The following is a 17,610-nucleotide window of genomic DNA, read 5'->3' as shown; positions in this document are numbered from 1 at the left end:
AAAGTACTCAGCCTCTTGACTTTTCTTTTAGTTTGATATTTCATAACAATGAATCACAGTGGATGTAACCACAACTTATTTAAGCACCGATCAACAGGACTTTAATGTCAACGAGAAATTACATCTCCCCAAAATGTTCATAAAACACAAATTAAATGATGGATCAAGAAATCTCTCCGACGTGGACAAATCATGACGAAAGCAGCCAAATGTCTCCATTTGGTGACAGACGACGACGCTGGTTGTCATTTCCTTTCAGTGAAGCTGGAGAGCTTTGTGTGTGTGTGTGTGTGTGTGTGTGTGTGTGTGTGTGTGTGTGTGTGTGTGTGTGTGTGTGTGTGTGTGTGTGTGTGTGTGTGTGTGTGTGTGTGTGTGTGTGTGTGTGTGTGTGTGAGAACAACTACCTTATGGGGGAAAGAACAAGAAAATGTCACACTGAATAACCTCAGTTGATTGCAGGGAAAAGTCAAGAATATGGAACAGCTGTGGGACGAGGACTGAGGGAGACGGATGAGACGTACATACGTGAAGCTACAGATCCTCATTCATGTCCTATCAATCATCAGAAAGTCCAACTTCTCAACGCGTCACGTCTACACGGGCCCTCAAACATGTCATTCGATGTAATTAACTGCCTCCACTCGTATTTAATAAATAGTGCGTCTATGTGGAGGATTTCCAAGACGACCAACCGTAGTCTTACGATCATAATCCATGTATTCTCTCCATCTCTGCTGTGAGGATGCTTCTCTCCAGCCGGTCCTGGAGGCCTTCACAAACTCTAATGTTGTGGACTACTAGTCTACTAACTACTATTAGGTGGACTAATTTAATCCAGGATGTGGAGCAGGACTGAAACCTGACGGAGTTTAAGCAGCTTTGCTCTAAAGCGGTGTAAATCAGACAAAGACCTCTCCGCTCTAACTACTAAATACTGACATGAACACAGCAAAATGGCTGCTTTCTATTTTTGCAATTGCAGGTTTATGGAGATTTGGTTTCATTTTGACATTAAACGGAGAATCTTCTGTTGATTAGTGCCGTCCGCTGTTCTTCATTGTCGTGACAGTAAATCATAAATACTCCTGCACTGCAGCCAGCCCAGGATTCAAAGTGTTCTCCTTCTTTAAATGCTCTCAAAGGTCCAATAATGCTCCGCTGTGACTGCGTAGTTTAATGTTTAATGTAAATGAGAACAGGAGAAAACGGATCCAGGATGAAAGTAAAGCGCGACGTTGTCATGAACCCAAACAACATCACTGAAGAAGGAGGAGTCTGAAGCTGAAGTTTAAGTGAGGGCTGCTGCTCCTTTCCCTCTATAAACCTGAGCTGGTCAATATTTCATCTGTTGCTCGTCAGAACCAGTCGAGCTCAGCTTGGCAGCATTAATTCCCCTTCCTCTCTCCCACTTCTTCCTCTTCAGACACATCACGGAGGACTGCAGACCGATTTTCTACCCGATGTGATTTAATCGATGACGTATTGCTGTTGGGGGGCATTGGGACCGAAACGGGGGCAACGTGGGCCTGCGTTTGGATAATCTAGAAACCGATGGAGTTTCCCCTTTGCTGAACCTGAATGAGGTTCGTCTCCTGCGGAGGCCATCTTATGCAGGAAGGACAGTTCTACATAACCCGGGCGGGATCGGGATGGACAGAGTGTCCGGTGGGGTCTCACAGGTGGGAAGTGACGCTTAAAACGTGTAGCCAGCAGGGGGCGCTTTGTCGTCTTTGTTGCTCTCCAACGAGAAAGGAGGAATGCGAACGTCAAAGTGGGAGCCGTCGGTCCGTTCGATTCGAAACGTCCCCCTAAAGCGAAAACAACAAGACTGAGTGAGGGAACACGATGCAGTGAACAGCAGAGAATCTGAAAATGACCTGATCAGACCAACACAGCACAGATGTGAGGTGTGAAAATGTGACTCACCACATGTGACCACTGGGAGCCTGCAGAGACACATGGCTGCTGTACTGGAAGGCCGGCTGTTCTTTAGATAACACGGGCTCCTGGGATCGCACACGGACACACACACACACACACACACACACACACACACACACACACACACACACACACACACACACACACACACACACACACACACACAATTTAGGTGCATGTTTCATTTGAAATCAACAATACCAGGATTTGGTGGACTTGGCTGAATTTGAATAGACAGCTTTTAATTTAAAACCAAACATTTCCAGACTAGTTAAGATCTTCTTATCAACCAAATGTTTCCTGTTTCACTTTAATACCAGTGAACTGATGTGACGCTTTTACTGGGAAGAAGTTACAGAGAAATGAAATTTGTGTCACATTTAATTAGCAGTTCAACTTTTCCTCAAACATGTAGGAAGGAGAAACCCTACTGGATGTTGCATTTGTATATGTGTGTGTGTGTGTGTGTGTGTGTGTGTGTGTGTGTGTGTGTGTGTGTGTGTGTGTGTGTGTGTGTGTGTGTGTGTGTGTGTGTGTGTGTGTGTACAGAGATGCTGACCCTGCCTACGACGCCTCGTCCTCGGACCGTCTCCAGGGTTCCTGACAGGCTGAAGATCCTCCAGTGCCTCTCCCTCAGCTGAACCACCTCGTTGCCCATATTCTCCAGACGGATGCAGTAACGCCACTGCGGGGAGACGACAACACACACGCGCACGTCAAGACTCCACACGCCGAGCTGAGTTCATTATTTTTCACCGTCTTCACTTGACACGATACAAAAAGAAAACGCCGACTCACCCAATAAACATGGGAGTTCTGGGCCTCCTGAGAACAACAAGGAAAAAGCATTAGATTTGAAACAGGCTGAAGAGACGCATTTAAGTCAACGATCTAAAGAGAACAAGGAAGCGGCCCACAGTCCTGACATGCAGAACCAAACAGCCTAATGGTTTTAAAATATTCATCTACCCTCATTCCCATGTAGAAGGGGATGACGGTGACGCGGATGTTCTCGGTGGTCTCCCTGTGGACGTCGGACAGCTCCAGCCAGGGGTGGTTCTTCTCCTGCCACGCCTTCAGCGTGTCTCTGGCGGTGAACGGAGGAGCTGCGGTGACCGGAGAGGGACGAAACACAGAAATCTACTGAAAACACATTTCTCCACAGATCCTCTGAGACAGTGAATGGAGCCTATTACAACAGTGAAAGCAGAAGAAGCAGGAAAATACATTCCCGTATGACTCCGGTTGTTTTCATAACACACACACAAAAAAAAATCTAAATCCATTTCACTAGAAAACCAGCAAACTCAGCAGATCATTGCTGCGCCGACATAGAAATGAATGACATTTAAACAGACATGAAGTGTGTGAACATCCACATGTTGTCATCTTTACACAAATGCATTAATTGATACTTACAAAGCAATATTTCCCCAGAAAGAGGAGGCTGTAGTGACTTTATGAAATAACAGTGTCACTAAAGTGAACCTGTGTTCATTATCAAATGAGTGAAAAATGGTGCTGAAAGCTGACGTGACAAGAGTGTTTACATTTTGCAGGGTTGTGCATGAGGAAGCGCTCGAACAGCTCGTGCTGGATGGGGACCTGCTCCGCGGAGTTGTAAGGCAGGATGTCTTCATGGCTCACATAGTCCAGACCTGGAGGAACAAACACACAAACTGTCACACAACAATTGTAACCACATCCAGGCGCTGGTTTTATTTACTACAAGAGCTGAACTGCTGACTGGGATCTCATTCGTGCCGTTCCAGATGACGTACCTCCCTCAGTACAATAATAAATAGTGCTCTCCCATGTCAGGACTCTTACTTGTGTAGAGCAGGAGTTTAACAGAGTTGTGTTGTTTCAGATCACACACTGCTGTTCTGCTCTGACAGGAAATAACCTCAGCATGTGAACACATCTCTCTCCAACAGATCTGAAGCTTTCATTATTTGACCCAGAAATCAACGTGTTTCCCTGCCCTCCGTTTAACACTCAAACACACTGATTCTGGAAAATAAAACACTTTTTGCTGCAGTTACTTCAGACGCTTTAATTTGAAAACTCTTTAGGTCGGTGGCCCCGCCCCCTTCCTCTGCGGAGCCAAGACGCCGAGTGTTTCAGGTGGAAAGTGTCCAGAGTTTCATTTTTGGAGCGTCTTGAGTGCTTCATCCTGGTACTTGTAGTGAACTGCATGTTTCTGTACTTGACAGACAACATCTGGGACACAACATCAGCTCTGCTGTCCTGAGGTCCGACTCAAATACAGTTTAATTCTGTTTCCTTAACCCCAAGTGGAAATGAAAAACTGGACACTGTCCTCGGCAGCCTGGTAAAGTTGTGGTGAAGCCTCATTAGATGCTTCCTGACAGGTGTGTGTGTGCGGCTGCGTACCTGGGATGGCGTACAGGGCTCGGCTGTCGTCGTGGTTGGCCAAGAACGTCACCGCCTCCGTCTGGGACCTCTGAGACTGTCAAACACAGCAGCAACCGTCAGAGACACACACACACACACACACACACACACACACACACACACACACACACACACACACACACACACACACACACACACACACACACACACACAGATGAACTGATCCTACCACACTGCAACGTTTCCACTCTCAAACACAAACCTATACAGGGTTTCTAAAAGTCCACTGACAGTAGAGACCAGAAACAAACTCCTACCAGTTAACTTGTATTTCATTTGCTGTACTTGTGAGGTACGTTGAAGCCATGATCAGTGGTGGTCTTACACTATAAATAGAAACTGATTGATTGATTGATAACCAAACACGTGTAAACAGGTGTGTTTGTGCGTGTTTGTATCAACTAGGAATTCAACTGCTCGGATTTGATTGAGACCCGTAAACATAAATAATGTGGCTAATATTCTTTTATCTGTACTTTATTATTTATTGTACTCCTCCAGCTGGAGGCTCATGTGTTGAAAGGTTAATATTGTCCACAGGTGTATTGTTCCTCTAAAAACAGGTAACGGATCAGAAGAGGAATGTGTCATCATTGATGAACCGACCGCTGCGGGAGTCCATCTGTGTTACAGCTCTGACCAATCAGGAACTGGCACCAATTTATGACATGCCCTTGGTTAACTTCCCCGGTAACCACGTGGCAACCGACCGTGATGTCACCCGGTGGTTTGTGAACTGCCGTTTTGAAGCCTTCAGTGTGGCGATTTATCCGGTTGCTATTTAGTTTTTTGGGGGAGAAGTGAGCTGCTGATCTCACTTAGCAAGGTCACACGAAAACCAACTAAATGGACAAATAGTCAATTTAGAATGAAATTGGACTGTCGAGACTTTTTGTTTTCCTCAAACTTGAACACTCATCCCATTTCTGATTAAGAACTCACCACACCGGACTGCACGCCAGGCATGTCAATCAAACCAGACACACCATAATGATTTATGTAGAAAATGTATTGACTTTGTATGAGTTGATTCATTTTGAATGGGAGTTTCTTTGCAGACGGCCGAGTGGCCCTCAGCGGCTTCACTCTTCATACTTTTTAAACTACCTCGCTTTTTATTTACAGTCTATGCGAGTAATACTGTGAAGGATCCTGTTTGGGTTCGATGTCACAAAGAAATAATGACTCGGGAGTATTTCTCATTCTAATATGAACAAAATGTTGATTTAAAATGTGCACTAATTTAACTGGATGACAGCAGAGCGATTAAACCCGTTTCCTGTTTGGACTCCTTTCAGGACATTCCTGAGTGAAACCAGAGGCAGTCGTTGGTGGTATCCAATAAGTTCCTGACCTCGCTAAAAACATGACTTACTATGTGAGGGCAGTCCCTGGTGTCGATGAGGACTTGGTAGTAGGTGTGAGTCTTTCCCTTCACCTCCTTGGAGCCGTGGGCTCCCGGCGGCTCGGGTTTGCTGAAGGGAGAGACGCCACGAAGTTAGTCCGACAAAACCACCACACGAAGCCCCGAAACTCCAGCAGAGGAGCGAGTTTCAGAGCACGCTGCTGGAAACGGAGGCTCACCTGTCAGACATGGGAGGCGTGATGTCTCGGTCGTAGAGGCGGGCGTGCCACGGAAACAGGACGATGCCTCTGTAGCCAAACACACTGTGGAGAAACAGCTGAGGAGAGTACAACAAGGAGGAAAAAAGATAAGTCACAGTGAGATTGTATATGTAGGAGGTTTAATACAGCATAAATTAGATGGGATTACAGTCACTTGACAAGATCAAGCAAATGTGCCATAATAACAAAACAGCTGAGACGCAAACACGCTGCAGGAAAGTTATTTATAGAAAATTATAAAAGTCTAAAACTGGTGATTTTCTGCTGAGAGAGAGAGAATCAGACCATCTGTGCTCTGGTGGAAGTAGAAAGTCTTACCTGTCCCGTTTCATATTTGCCGTGCTGCTTCACAGCCTCAAACACTCCCACCGTCTCCAGAATCTTCCCTTCGGGCCTGTTCCTGCCAAAAACAGGCAACACCATGACACCCTGGACCCTGTGTGCGGGTCGGCGAGCAATGCACAACATCAAAACAACATCATATACAGATCGACATAAACCCAGAGGAGCCTCAGCGGGAAGTCCTATAGTTATGAAGACAAGAGACTTCGGGAGAGACGCTCCTTCATCTGACAGACAGACAGACAGACAGACAGACAGACACACACACACACACACACAGTACATGTTACCACTGACAACAGCAGCTGGTCACTTCAAATAAATAACATGCATACTTCTGAGCTCCCTGCAAAGCTAATCTTCACCACAGAGATGAAGAGTGGGGATTAATGAGGTGGATATATGGACCGACGGATTTAATATCACACACTAGGTTGGTTTCAGGTTATTTTTATGACTGGATTGCAGAAGAATAATCACAAGGTAACCTGATTTTATTGTGAGAAATATGGTTACAAAACAGAGCAATTAGACTCCAGACAAATCCATCCAGTTACAGTGAGGACCGCTCCGAGCGTCACCAGCTGAAGGGCGACTCTCTGAACCTCCACAGTCAATGTTAAAGCAGCTTCGCCCTTTCCACTGCCGGTACCACCTCGCCATTTTTGTTGGATTTTTATTGGCCAAAAGTTGTGGACTGTTCCTCGTACTATTTTTTGGTATCACTTCTGTTAAGGTGACGTCACCCGTTGGTTTGTGAACGGCCGTTATGAAGCCTCGAGTCGGGATTTTGTCCGGTGCCATCTTCGCTAGTTCAGAGCGGTTTGGAGCAGGAAGTGACCATATTTGGACGAGCTGGGGGGGGGGAGCGGTGGATATGACTGATCTGATTGGAAACACGGCGATACGTCCCGCCCACCGATAGATGTAACCTGACTGCACCACAGGCCTGTCAATCAAACAGACACGCCCCCCAAAACACAACTTTTTAAAGCTTATTTTATAATTAATGAGATTATTTTCAGATGGATGTCCAGAAAATTGATAAGAAGGAGCGACTTTAGCGAACAACACCGAGATAACTGATGGAGAAATGTTATTGATAGAGAATTTTATGAGACTAGTTGAATGGGAGTTTCTCTTTGGATGCCAACAAGAGGATTCAACAAGTGTGTGTGTGTGTGTGTGTGTGTGTGTGTGTGTGTGTGTGTGTGTGTGTGTGTGTGTGTGTGTGTGTGTGTGTGTGTGTGTGTGTGTGTGTGTGTGACACGCTGACATCACATTAGTTTCATGCAGTGTCGCTATAGTAACAACGGTTACTATCTGCAGGGGAACATAAAATCCAGAAAAGGAACTGGTACCGAAAGTGAGTAGAGTTGAGTAAAGTAGAGCAGCAGAGGAAAAGGGATGTTAATAAGTTAGTTAGAGCGTTAGCAAATACTCATTATTTTTATAATTGACTCAAATTTAAATGTTTGGTTTGGTGGAAGCGGTCTTCTTCTTTAGTCCCATTTTTGGTGAGTTGGTTGGGTTTGTTGACGTGTTTAAAATGAATTTTAATTGTTTTTTATGCTTTTAAATGACCTCATTAACCTTGTTATTTTATATCATATTCCTTTTTAGGGTGACTTTATAACACCTGTCCAGAAACAAAAGATTAAAAAAAAAAGAAGCTCTTGGCTAACAGGCACATTTCCAGCAATGTTTTATTCAGTAAAATAAACTGATATATAAATAAGTCCTGCTGCCTGCACAATACTAATAAAAATAGGAATCCACTCATAAAAACATTTTGCCACAGCCAAAAAAAACACCTCTCCGCACAGTACCTTTAAAAGTTTCGATGACAACTATGTATTTGTGAATTGACGACAAAGCAGTGATGAATTTCACATTAGAAAATCTTAAACACCAAGTTGTCTCTGCTGATATATCATATCGTGCCCGGGTCCTTCTTGGATGTCTTTATCATTGCATCATCTACTTAAAAAAACCTCAAGCTTCAGTGAAGTGAAGCCTCACTCAACTCACGGCGGACCATTTCAGTTCAAACTGCTCATCTTGTCTGAATCACATCTACGACATTCTTCAATTATAAATAACGTTCAATACCAGGAGCTACAAATGTTAAAAAGATAAATGATTTTAAAGTCTGGAAAAAAAAAATAAAAGCTTATATGTTCTGTACTTAAAAGATCCTCCTTTCACCTCTGTACATCTGAACATGAAGACAATTTGGTTTGTTTATCCTGTGGACTCAGTTTAAAGTTAAATGATGCCATAACTGTAGGAATGTACACACACACACACACACACACACACACACACACACACACACACACACACACACACACACACACACACACACACACACACACACACACACACACACAGGGCTCCTCTGTTCAGTTTCTACCTCCAATACAATCTGAGATATGTCAATAAACTGTGGCCAGACATAATCAGTGATCTAAATTTAGCCGACCCGTTGCAAACCCTGAAACCAGCCTCGGCGAACAGCTACCCCCACCCCCCCCCACCCCCGCCACAAACACACAAACTATCCACTTCCCTCCCTCCTCTCTGTCCTGGAGGAGGGGAGGCGGGTCGTGGAGCCACCGAGCTGTCAACATGTCACTGAAAAGCTGGCAAAAACAGCAGTGAAACAGGAGACGCGATTACACAATGACAAGGTTACATAAACCATCGCTGGAGATACGAGATGGTGCCGAATCACTGTGGGGGCGCTCGCTCGCCCACCTGCACTTTCTCTCAGGAGGTGCTATTTCAGCTGCCGCCTCCTTTTCCCTCGGTCAGCACTTTTTTTCTGGTTGCTTTGACGGGGGCACCGACAGAAACGCTACTTTCTCTCTCTGCCGGATTAAAGCCAACTTCCTGTTATTCCATTACAAATCACTGACGCGGGAAGAAAAGCTGAAAGGCAGAACAGCCGACACAGAGTTTTTTTAAGAGCCACGGTCGGGCTACATCGAAACTATATCCTAAGTGGCATGCAGCGTTAACATGACTGTCCTTATGTAGCTGATGATAGCAGCGAGTCCGTGAGCTCTGATCACATGTCCTGAGTGAGTGAGGCGAAAAAAAATAAAAAATAAAAAATCTGCTTGGTCATTGTTTTTGAGGCGGCTTTCTTTTTTTCAACCAGTGAAAACTGGATGAATATAAAATGTGGGAGTTTGTGTTCAAAGTGGAAAAGCTGAAAGTGCTTGAAAAGGCAGTAATAAATAGGATGAAAGTAATACCTACAATAACATCAAAGTTTGTATCTGAATGTTCACCGACATCACTGCGGGCAATAAGGTGTTTTTTTTGTGTGTTTTTTTTACAGAAGCAGGAAATAACAATAACCGTGTTACATTTAGGTGTTGCAGTCCTGGTATTGTGCATGTGGCTGCACTGGTACAGCTGGGTTTGTGAGGGTGTAAGTGGTGGGCAGTTATTTGACTAAAAACAATGCATTTTCATGTAATTTTGGATTATTGTTATCATTATCAGGACACTTATTTATTTATTTATAAATGGAGTAACTGCCATGAAGATAACAATCACTAAACCGGTTTAAAACAGGTTTTGTATTAAATATACACACACACCAGGGTTTTTCTTACCATCACAACACTTTGGTTCAGCACCCAAATGTTTTTACACACCACCCAAGTCAGTATAGTTTCACTATAACATCTGTTTTAAACAGGTTTGGGTTCATTGCAAAAACAAAAATATCGGCCAATACATTAATATCTGAATTGTTGTTCCCTTCATATTATATCGTATCAGCCCCCAACAAACAGGCTTAAAATGTAAGTAAGTTCCCATAGACTTCAATATTTAAAAATATCTTTAGTCTATTTTGTTTCTCGAACCTAAATTCAACAGAAAGAGCTTATTCAACTTAATGTCGTGGAAAAACAAAAGCTAATGATTGAGAGCAAAGTGGTCAGACAGTTTGCTGGAAAGCTTTTATAAGGAACAAAAGGCAACAGGTGATTGATGTTAACGAGATGATGCTGAAAGTTTGAGCCAATCAGCAGGTAACCGTTATCAAAACACACCTTGGACAGCCCACTGAGTTTCACATGTGGTTCTACCATAAACACAAAAACAATGTTGTTTTATTCAAGTTAACGTTTAGAAATCTTAGAAACATGATGTTTGTTAAGTTTAACCTTTGTTAAAATGACTAAAGGAAAACAAAAGCATGGCGGGTGAAACCTTTTAACTCACTTACGGTTAATCTTTATAAAAGAGCTTTTTACCAATTACATAATTTGTTATTCTTTGGTTTCCGATACGATTTATCTTCTCAAATCAATTTCTTCTCCGTCTTAACTTGATCGTGTTGTTTTGATTAGTGGCCGAGACCATTTATTTTGACTGTACTTAAAGTTTATCTACGATTTCCGATGTCAAGTACACGTGAAGAGTCTTTAATAAATACAACTCAGATTATTAATATTACATGTTAAAACACATTATTCATGTCTTTAATCTTTCTGGTGTGAACAATGAGATTATCTCACTCTTGGTTTGTGTTTACAGTAAATAAACTGGACTTGTATCGAGCACCTCGTGGACCATGTTCAATATAACTATATATTAAATATATAATATGTATATAATATATAATATGTATATTGAATATATAATATGTATATTAAATAGTCCCAATGATTAACAATAATCAGTGTTAACAATAAGAGATTAAATCTACAACACAAAGTGAGAACTTCTGATTAACGCAATCAAAACAGCGTCAGGATGATTTACAGGATGTGACAACAGGTTATATTTGAGCCTATTAAACGTGAATCTTTCTTAAATGGGAGAACTTTATCTGTTTTAACTTTTCATTATTGGACTCAGCAGGTTGATAGCTGGCTCGCTGCCCTGCTGGCTGATGAACACCAGAGGACGACTGGACTTTTCTCTCTTTCTGTTGTTAAAACTTCAGCTCACGGTTACAGACTAAAGCTCACGACGCCGTCAGGATCTGTTCAGGAGGAGCAGCGTGGTGCCTCTCGTTACTTCTCGTTACCTCTCGTTACCTCGCGGTGCCTCTCGTTACATCTCGTTACCTCGCGGTGCCTCTCGTTACATCTCGTTCCCTCTCGTTACATCTCGTTACTTCTCGTTACCTCTCGTTACATCTCGCTACCTCTAGGTGCCTCTCGTTACATCTCGTTACTTCTCGTTACCTCTCGTTACATCTCGTTACCTCGCGGTGCCTCTCGTTACATCTCGTTACCTCTAGGTGCCTCTCGTTACATCTCGTTACCTCTCGGTGCCTCTCGTTACATCTCGTTACCGCTCGGTGCCTCTCGTTACATCTCGTTCCCTCTCGTTACATCTCGTTACTTCTCGTTACTTCTCGTTACCTCGCGGTGCCATCTTGAAGAGCTCCGGCTCGGCTAACGTCTTTAGCCCGTTAGCTCAGGGAGGACACTTGTCTTACCGTGACGACATGAACCTCCGCTGCTGGACGCCGCCGGTCACCCCGCAGGCCCGGCACGGTAACCGGGGTCTGAACGCCTCGAACCCGCCGCTGCTGTCGGCGACGCTCAGTATCCTGTGTGCGTGTTTCTTGTTGTATTTACTGACGCTGCTCAACAAGCCTCGTCGCAACGCACAGGCCGCCATCTTTCCTGCCATCGCACGTTCCCACATGCGACTGTACTGATGCTGCCTTCAGGGACCCATCGTAACTTACAGATGCTTTAGTCATCTCATATATAACTTTTTCTATTTCTTTCGTTAACTCCCCCTAAAGACAGGTAACCTTTGTTTAAATACCAGCGATAGAAATGGTTGTATAATTAAAGTTTTCGAAATAACAAGAAAGAAGACGAAATGTCACAATTATTGGATACAGAGTTTTGATATATTACGCGGACTGAAGCAGAAAATAAGTTATAAAAACTACTTGTGTTCAAATCTGAGCATTGTTTTTACTAAAACTCTTTATTGCATGTCAACGCCGCGGAAATCCTGAAGTTTGGGTTTTCGGAGCTTTGTGGGAGACCGTGAAGGCGTCATAACAAGCACACGGGTAATGAATGAGCAATAATTAGGTTGAATACGTAACAAAACAATATTGTAAACGTGTTGGATAAACATAGACATTTAAAAAAATATGAACCCAGGCTTGACCATTTAAAAAAATTTTAAATAAGATTTCGCTCACGTGGTCACGTGAGCATTTGCTTCATTGTGTCACAAGACAAACAATATGGCCGCTTACTCGGACGGATATTTTACCCCCGGCGGGTGTTAAGCTGTTAAACGCTGATCTTTAATGTTTATAAAGAACAAACCGGGTGTACACCGGCTCCTCGTGCTTCACTGACACCAGGCTGGACAAAATAACGAGTATTCAGGTGGCAGCATCGCTCAATATCTGGATTAACATCATGGCATCTTCGTTTGCGGTGGGGAACGCGTTCAGAAACCAGGTGACGGAGCTGCTGGAAAACACGGACTCCTCACTGACACGAGAACTGAAAGAGGAGCTGGAGCAGCTCCTTGAAAAACAGGACATAATCCTGTCCTTCAGCACAGCGAGAAAACTGAAGACATGTCTTCAGGACAAAGGTACGTCCCGCTCAGAGGTGGAGTCACGTGATGATAGTTTAATATTGTCAAAAGTATTTTGACAGTTTTCTGATTCAGTAATTTTATTCGATTGTGTAACTTGGCCTTAAGAAAAGCAGAAGTCACGATTAGATCAGCCAACAGGGATGTAAAAAAAACACACACACAAAAAAACAACGAAGTTTCACAAATGTGAAAGTGTGTTTTGAAGAGTCATAAAATGGGTTTCAGACGGCAGGAAGGCTTCAACCAAAAGGTCTAACGCATTGTTTACAGCAGGAAGAGGTGCAACACAGAATTGATATTCCCTGAACTTTCCCGCCAATCTGTAGAAACGGACTCTGACATTTCAGGATATAACCTCATGTGACAATATAAAAAATTACAGACAGCGAAGGAGGGCTGATAATTCAAACTAAAAGTCACGTCAGGGACTATATTCACACTAATGGCTGTCTTCCTCCAGGGCATCCTTTCTACCTGCATGAGTTGCTGGAGGACGGCTCGCTGCACCTGCCTGAGGTGGTGAAGCCTCCCAGAGTGAGTGGAGTCACGCACACGATTTAGTTTGTGACATCACGGTTTAAACACGACCCTCTAATACATCCACTGGTGTTACGCTGCATTCACAACATGTGGATCCTCCGTGTGATCAAATTTCTTTAACCTGTCGCTCTGTAATTTGAGTCTTATCTTTTCAAACGAGCGATACAAAGAGCTGAATATAAAACCGATATCATTTGGAGCCGTTGAAGAAACTGAAGTGTGACTTGTCCCTCCGACTCCAGAACCCGCAGCTGGTCGCACGTCTGGAGAAGATCAAAGCCAAACTGGCCAACGAGGAATACGACCGGATCACACGCAACGTCAACACGCAGGTACGTTTTCAGACTGCAGACACAGATGACACTCGTACTTCACAGACTGTACCTTTAAAACCGAGCGTGTCTCTTTTGTAATCGCAGCTTTTAAACCGGCAGCATTTATTACAAAGACAGAGAAAATAATTATTTTGGAATGAGTTGAATTTTGCTCGTATTTGAATAACGTAAACAATATTTTGTCTTCAGGAAATCAACAGGGGTGGAACTCTGGCAGATTTTGGACGGGAAGGTCGGTGCGCTCCACACGTACTGTTGATGATTTTGTTCCAGAGGCTGAATCCTGTATGAATGCTGTGTTTTTCTCTCCTCCTCCAGTGCGGTCGGTCAAAGCTGTGGTGGTGACCGTATTCAACTTCCTGGTTACCATAGTTACAGCTTTTGCTTGTTCCTACATGGGCAGTCAATATTTGTTCACCGAGACGACGGCGGTGAGTTTAAATGTATAACTGGACACATCGATGTCTCTTTCTTTAACTCCCTGAATGCAGTTCAGCCTTCTGCCACCTCCTCGACCACTTTACGCCTGATGTTTAATTTTTGTCGATTTATAAATCTGGTCATATTGGACGCTGTGTTTTGTGATGTTTTTCTATTGATTGCTTTACACTCACAGGCTTCTCTTGCATTCAGTGTTTGCGTGTCTTATGTTTTACCTGAACTGACGGGTGTTTTTCCAGCGGGTGATCTCGGCTGTGATCGCTGCGTCCGTCGTCGGGCTGGCCGAGCTGTACGTCCTGGTCCGGACCATGGAGGGAGAACTCGGGGAGCCGTAGAGTCAACAGTGACCTCTGGAGGCAACGACCTCGAACTGCTGCAGACGGCTCTGTGAAAACGTTTCTGCTTTTTGTCAAGAAAATTTGTGGAATTTTAATAGTGAAGTTAAAGATACTGAGAATTGACTTATTAATGACACCAGTAGCACTAAATGGAGCGTTTCAAAGAAAGCAAATTAGTTCCAAATTATTTCGTGTTTGACATTCCACCTTCCCTTTTTATGGAAATCAAAATATGACCCATTTTTATTATTTATTTCCAGCTATTTTGAATTTTATATTTTTTTTTACAACTACAGCCATGATTGTTTTTTCTCTCCTTCACTGCTCTGTAAATTATTAACGATTCCTTCCATACTGTTCGAAGATGTAATCATATTTAATAAATATGGTTGTTCAATGAAATCATCAGAATTAGTGAAAATGAATCCCTCAAAATACTTTCCTCTCTTCAGACCTTGTTCAACAGGAGGTGGAACAAAACGTGAATGTTCATTTAGAAACTATATGGCAGTCTTCAGCCAATCAGCATTTACCACCGTATGCAGTGCACCGAAACTCTACCACCGTTATTGGAAGTACTTCAACATCATGGCAGTGACCCACCTCCGCTGCTCGTTGATTGGTCGTCCCTTCAGAGTTGCTGATTAGAAGGTAAACTGGGTTTCCAGACTCATCACAGCAGAGATGGAAGCTGTGAGCAATAATTCACCTTTTAGCCAACGTCATGCTTCTGAAAATGGACTAAAAGATCCTCTTAAGTGATGAACGGATTCACACGGCTGGTAATCAGTCTGCGTGTTCCCCAGCTGTCAATGCAGGTAGATTTTTGGATTTAGTAACTGAGGGGGGTGAAGACTTTTTTACATTAATAAATACAAGTATTTAAATCTTGCCCCTTTACACCGTGTGGTTTTGGGCTGCAAGATGCAGGTTGACAGTCGTGAGAGAAACGTGGTCCAATCTGGGGTTGTCAGACAGCAAAATTCAGACCAGAACATTTTGCAGTAATTGCACAATATGACAATGATACCATACAGTCTGACACAAGTGAGACCATTATTCATTTTTTTGATCGTCTTGCATAATCAGTCAAAACCTGCAGTTTCTCGACTGGCCACTTGAAGCTGACTCCGAAAGGGAGTTAATCCCCACAGACCTGCATGTTAAAATGGACAAATTTCATGCAGAAACAAACATGTTTACAGCCTGGTGCATCTACAGCTAATATCCCCGTTAATAACGACTGTATAGGCTGAATTTTTATTTGTAGTAAATCACCCATTTATATTGCATTAGGATTTAAATGTATGCATAATTAAGAGGCAGCATTGCTTTGAATGACAGGTGGGTGCCGTTGAGGAGCTGCCTGCAGGTTTCAGCAACCAGGCTTCATCTGGGCTACCTCAGCTGCACCCCCGACAACATCTGGGCTACCTCAGCTCCACGCCTGGCCACATCTGGGCCAACTCTTGCTTTAGCCCAGAGTAAGGCTGAATCAGGGCACAGCCAAGAAGACGACAATAGAGACACCCACATATAAACTTTAAAACCGCTCTTTGGGAAACCTGTGAGTGACCTCGTGGAGGTTATGTCCTTTTTTTTGGTTTTTTTTTGTTTACAGTGTATGAGTGTTACATGTAAAAAAAAAAAACATTTTTTTATTATGTAGCACTGTATTACATCTGACAGGAAGTAACAACAAAAAATTCTACTCACTAACATTGCTGTTGCACATTCTAACGGTGCCTTTAATTTTGTTAGACAACGATGGAGCTTGCAGGAACAGTATTGAGATAATTCAGCCTTTGATACACAGGCAATACGTGCATCGATTTATTTTTGATTTGACCTTTTTCTATATTAAACAGAGTACAGGATAGCACCGCTCTTGTCCTTTAGGCGTCCATGATTTACCTTTTAACTTAACTTAAATCGAGTGTGAAAGTTCATTCTCTACTTTGGGAAGTGCTTACTCAGTCATTCTCAGCTCTATCCAATGATGAAGACCATGCGATGACTGAAATCCCTTGAAAAAGCGACTACTGAATGGACCTTGACCTGTTTGTTTTATTTTGCTCTGCAGTTGCCCCTATTTTTACTCCTGTAAATAACCCACCAGATGTGGCACCGGTCATTAATACTGTTTACTAGTTCCTACCTGACAGATGTGGGAATAATTATCTTCTGATCTGTGCTTACGGTATCTGGTTTGAAGTGAATTATCAAGCCAACAAATACATCAAAAACAAACGATTATTGTACAGTGCAGTTGCCGTGATATGAGACTCTGAACAATAACACCATGTATCTTATTACAAAACTATCCCAACACGACAGCACATCCCGCTGATCCTTTCTCCAGATAAGGATTCATATTTTGGTAAACTATCCCGTCCCCCTCTTGTCAAGTCCCGTCATATCAGTGGAAGGATTAAAAGATGTAACTACATCTGGAATACAAAAAAAAAAAGTATCTTCCTAAGATCTGAGATTTGACACCCGGATTAAAGGTTTATTGAAAGATTATTTGGTATTAAAGATGATTATGATATGCAGAGATCTCTGTCCAGACCTGGACAAGCAGTGGGCACTCCTGTCTGTCGTATTTGCCTCTGTATTATACCTCTCATGTAATATTTCAAAACTTAAATCCAGGCCGAATTACAGAGCCTGTAAGCTGATAGACCCTGAGCTCTGACTTTAATTTAGTTCTTTTTTTTTTTTTTTTTGTCCTTCGCCTGGTCCTTCTAAACCCCATGATACTTACAGTACAGAGCGATATGACAAAAATATATATATTGACTTAGAAAATAATTATTCCTGTCATGGTATCTAACCACAAGGAATCATTTTAATCAGGATGTTTTGAAAGATAATACTCATGGGGTCGCAGCATTAACATGCCACGGTTCAACAGGGAAACAGGAGCAGGCATCTGAGGTGAAACCACACCATGTACAACCGTGTCTCCATGTTAAAGACCAGTCGGCGGT

The 17,610-nt window shown here is 43.0% G+C and overlaps 2 protein-coding genes across 3 annotated transcripts; one reads left to right on the top strand and one right to left on the bottom strand.

Moving 5' to 3' along the window:
- Nucleotides 1-737: 737 nt before the first annotated feature.
- On the bottom strand, nt 738-12,053 carry poldip2 (polymerase (DNA-directed), delta interacting protein 2). Of its 2 annotated transcripts, none has more exons than XM_069703328.1 (11): nt 11,822-12,053; nt 6,325-6,406; nt 5,965-6,062; nt 5,756-5,855; nt 4,339-4,414; nt 3,492-3,599; nt 2,911-3,047; nt 2,740-2,766; nt 2,501-2,626; nt 1,927-2,006; nt 738-1,808 (listed from the first exon to the last, which is right to left on the bottom strand). In XM_069703328.1, the coding sequence occupies exons 1-11, from the start codon at nt 12,031-12,033 to the stop codon at nt 1,694-1,696; spliced, it is 1,161 nt and encodes a 386-aa protein (XP_069559429.1). In that variant the 5' UTR covers nt 12,034-12,053; the 3' UTR covers nt 738-1,693. The 2 variants fall into 2 exon arrangements, with proteins under 2 accessions (XP_069559429.1, XP_069560249.1); XM_069704148.1 differs by having other exon boundaries at nt 6,325-6,400; nt 11,822-12,038.
- On the top strand, nt 12,040-15,019 carry tmem199 (transmembrane protein 199). Its single transcript, XM_069705423.1, has 6 exons — nt 12,040-12,957; nt 13,424-13,497; nt 13,746-13,835; nt 14,028-14,070; nt 14,157-14,269; nt 14,519-15,019. Exons 1-6 carry the CDS (start codon nt 12,777-12,779, stop codon nt 14,612-14,614), a joined length of 597 nt encoding a protein of 198 aa, XP_069561524.1. The 5' UTR covers nt 12,040-12,776; the 3' UTR covers nt 14,615-15,019.
- The last annotated feature ends 2,591 nt before the right edge of the window (nt 15,020-17,610 follow it).

This window comes from Brachyistius frenatus, unplaced genomic scaffold (genome assembly GCF_029030835.1).
Source record: "Brachyistius frenatus isolate BFR_SWC_R1_liver_20210118 unplaced genomic scaffold, ASM2903083v1 Contig_1, whole genome shotgun sequence".
Classification (NCBI taxonomy): Eukaryota; Metazoa; Chordata; class Actinopteri; family Embiotocidae; genus Brachyistius; species Brachyistius frenatus.
This window is presented reverse-complemented; position numbering and strand designations above follow the sequence as displayed.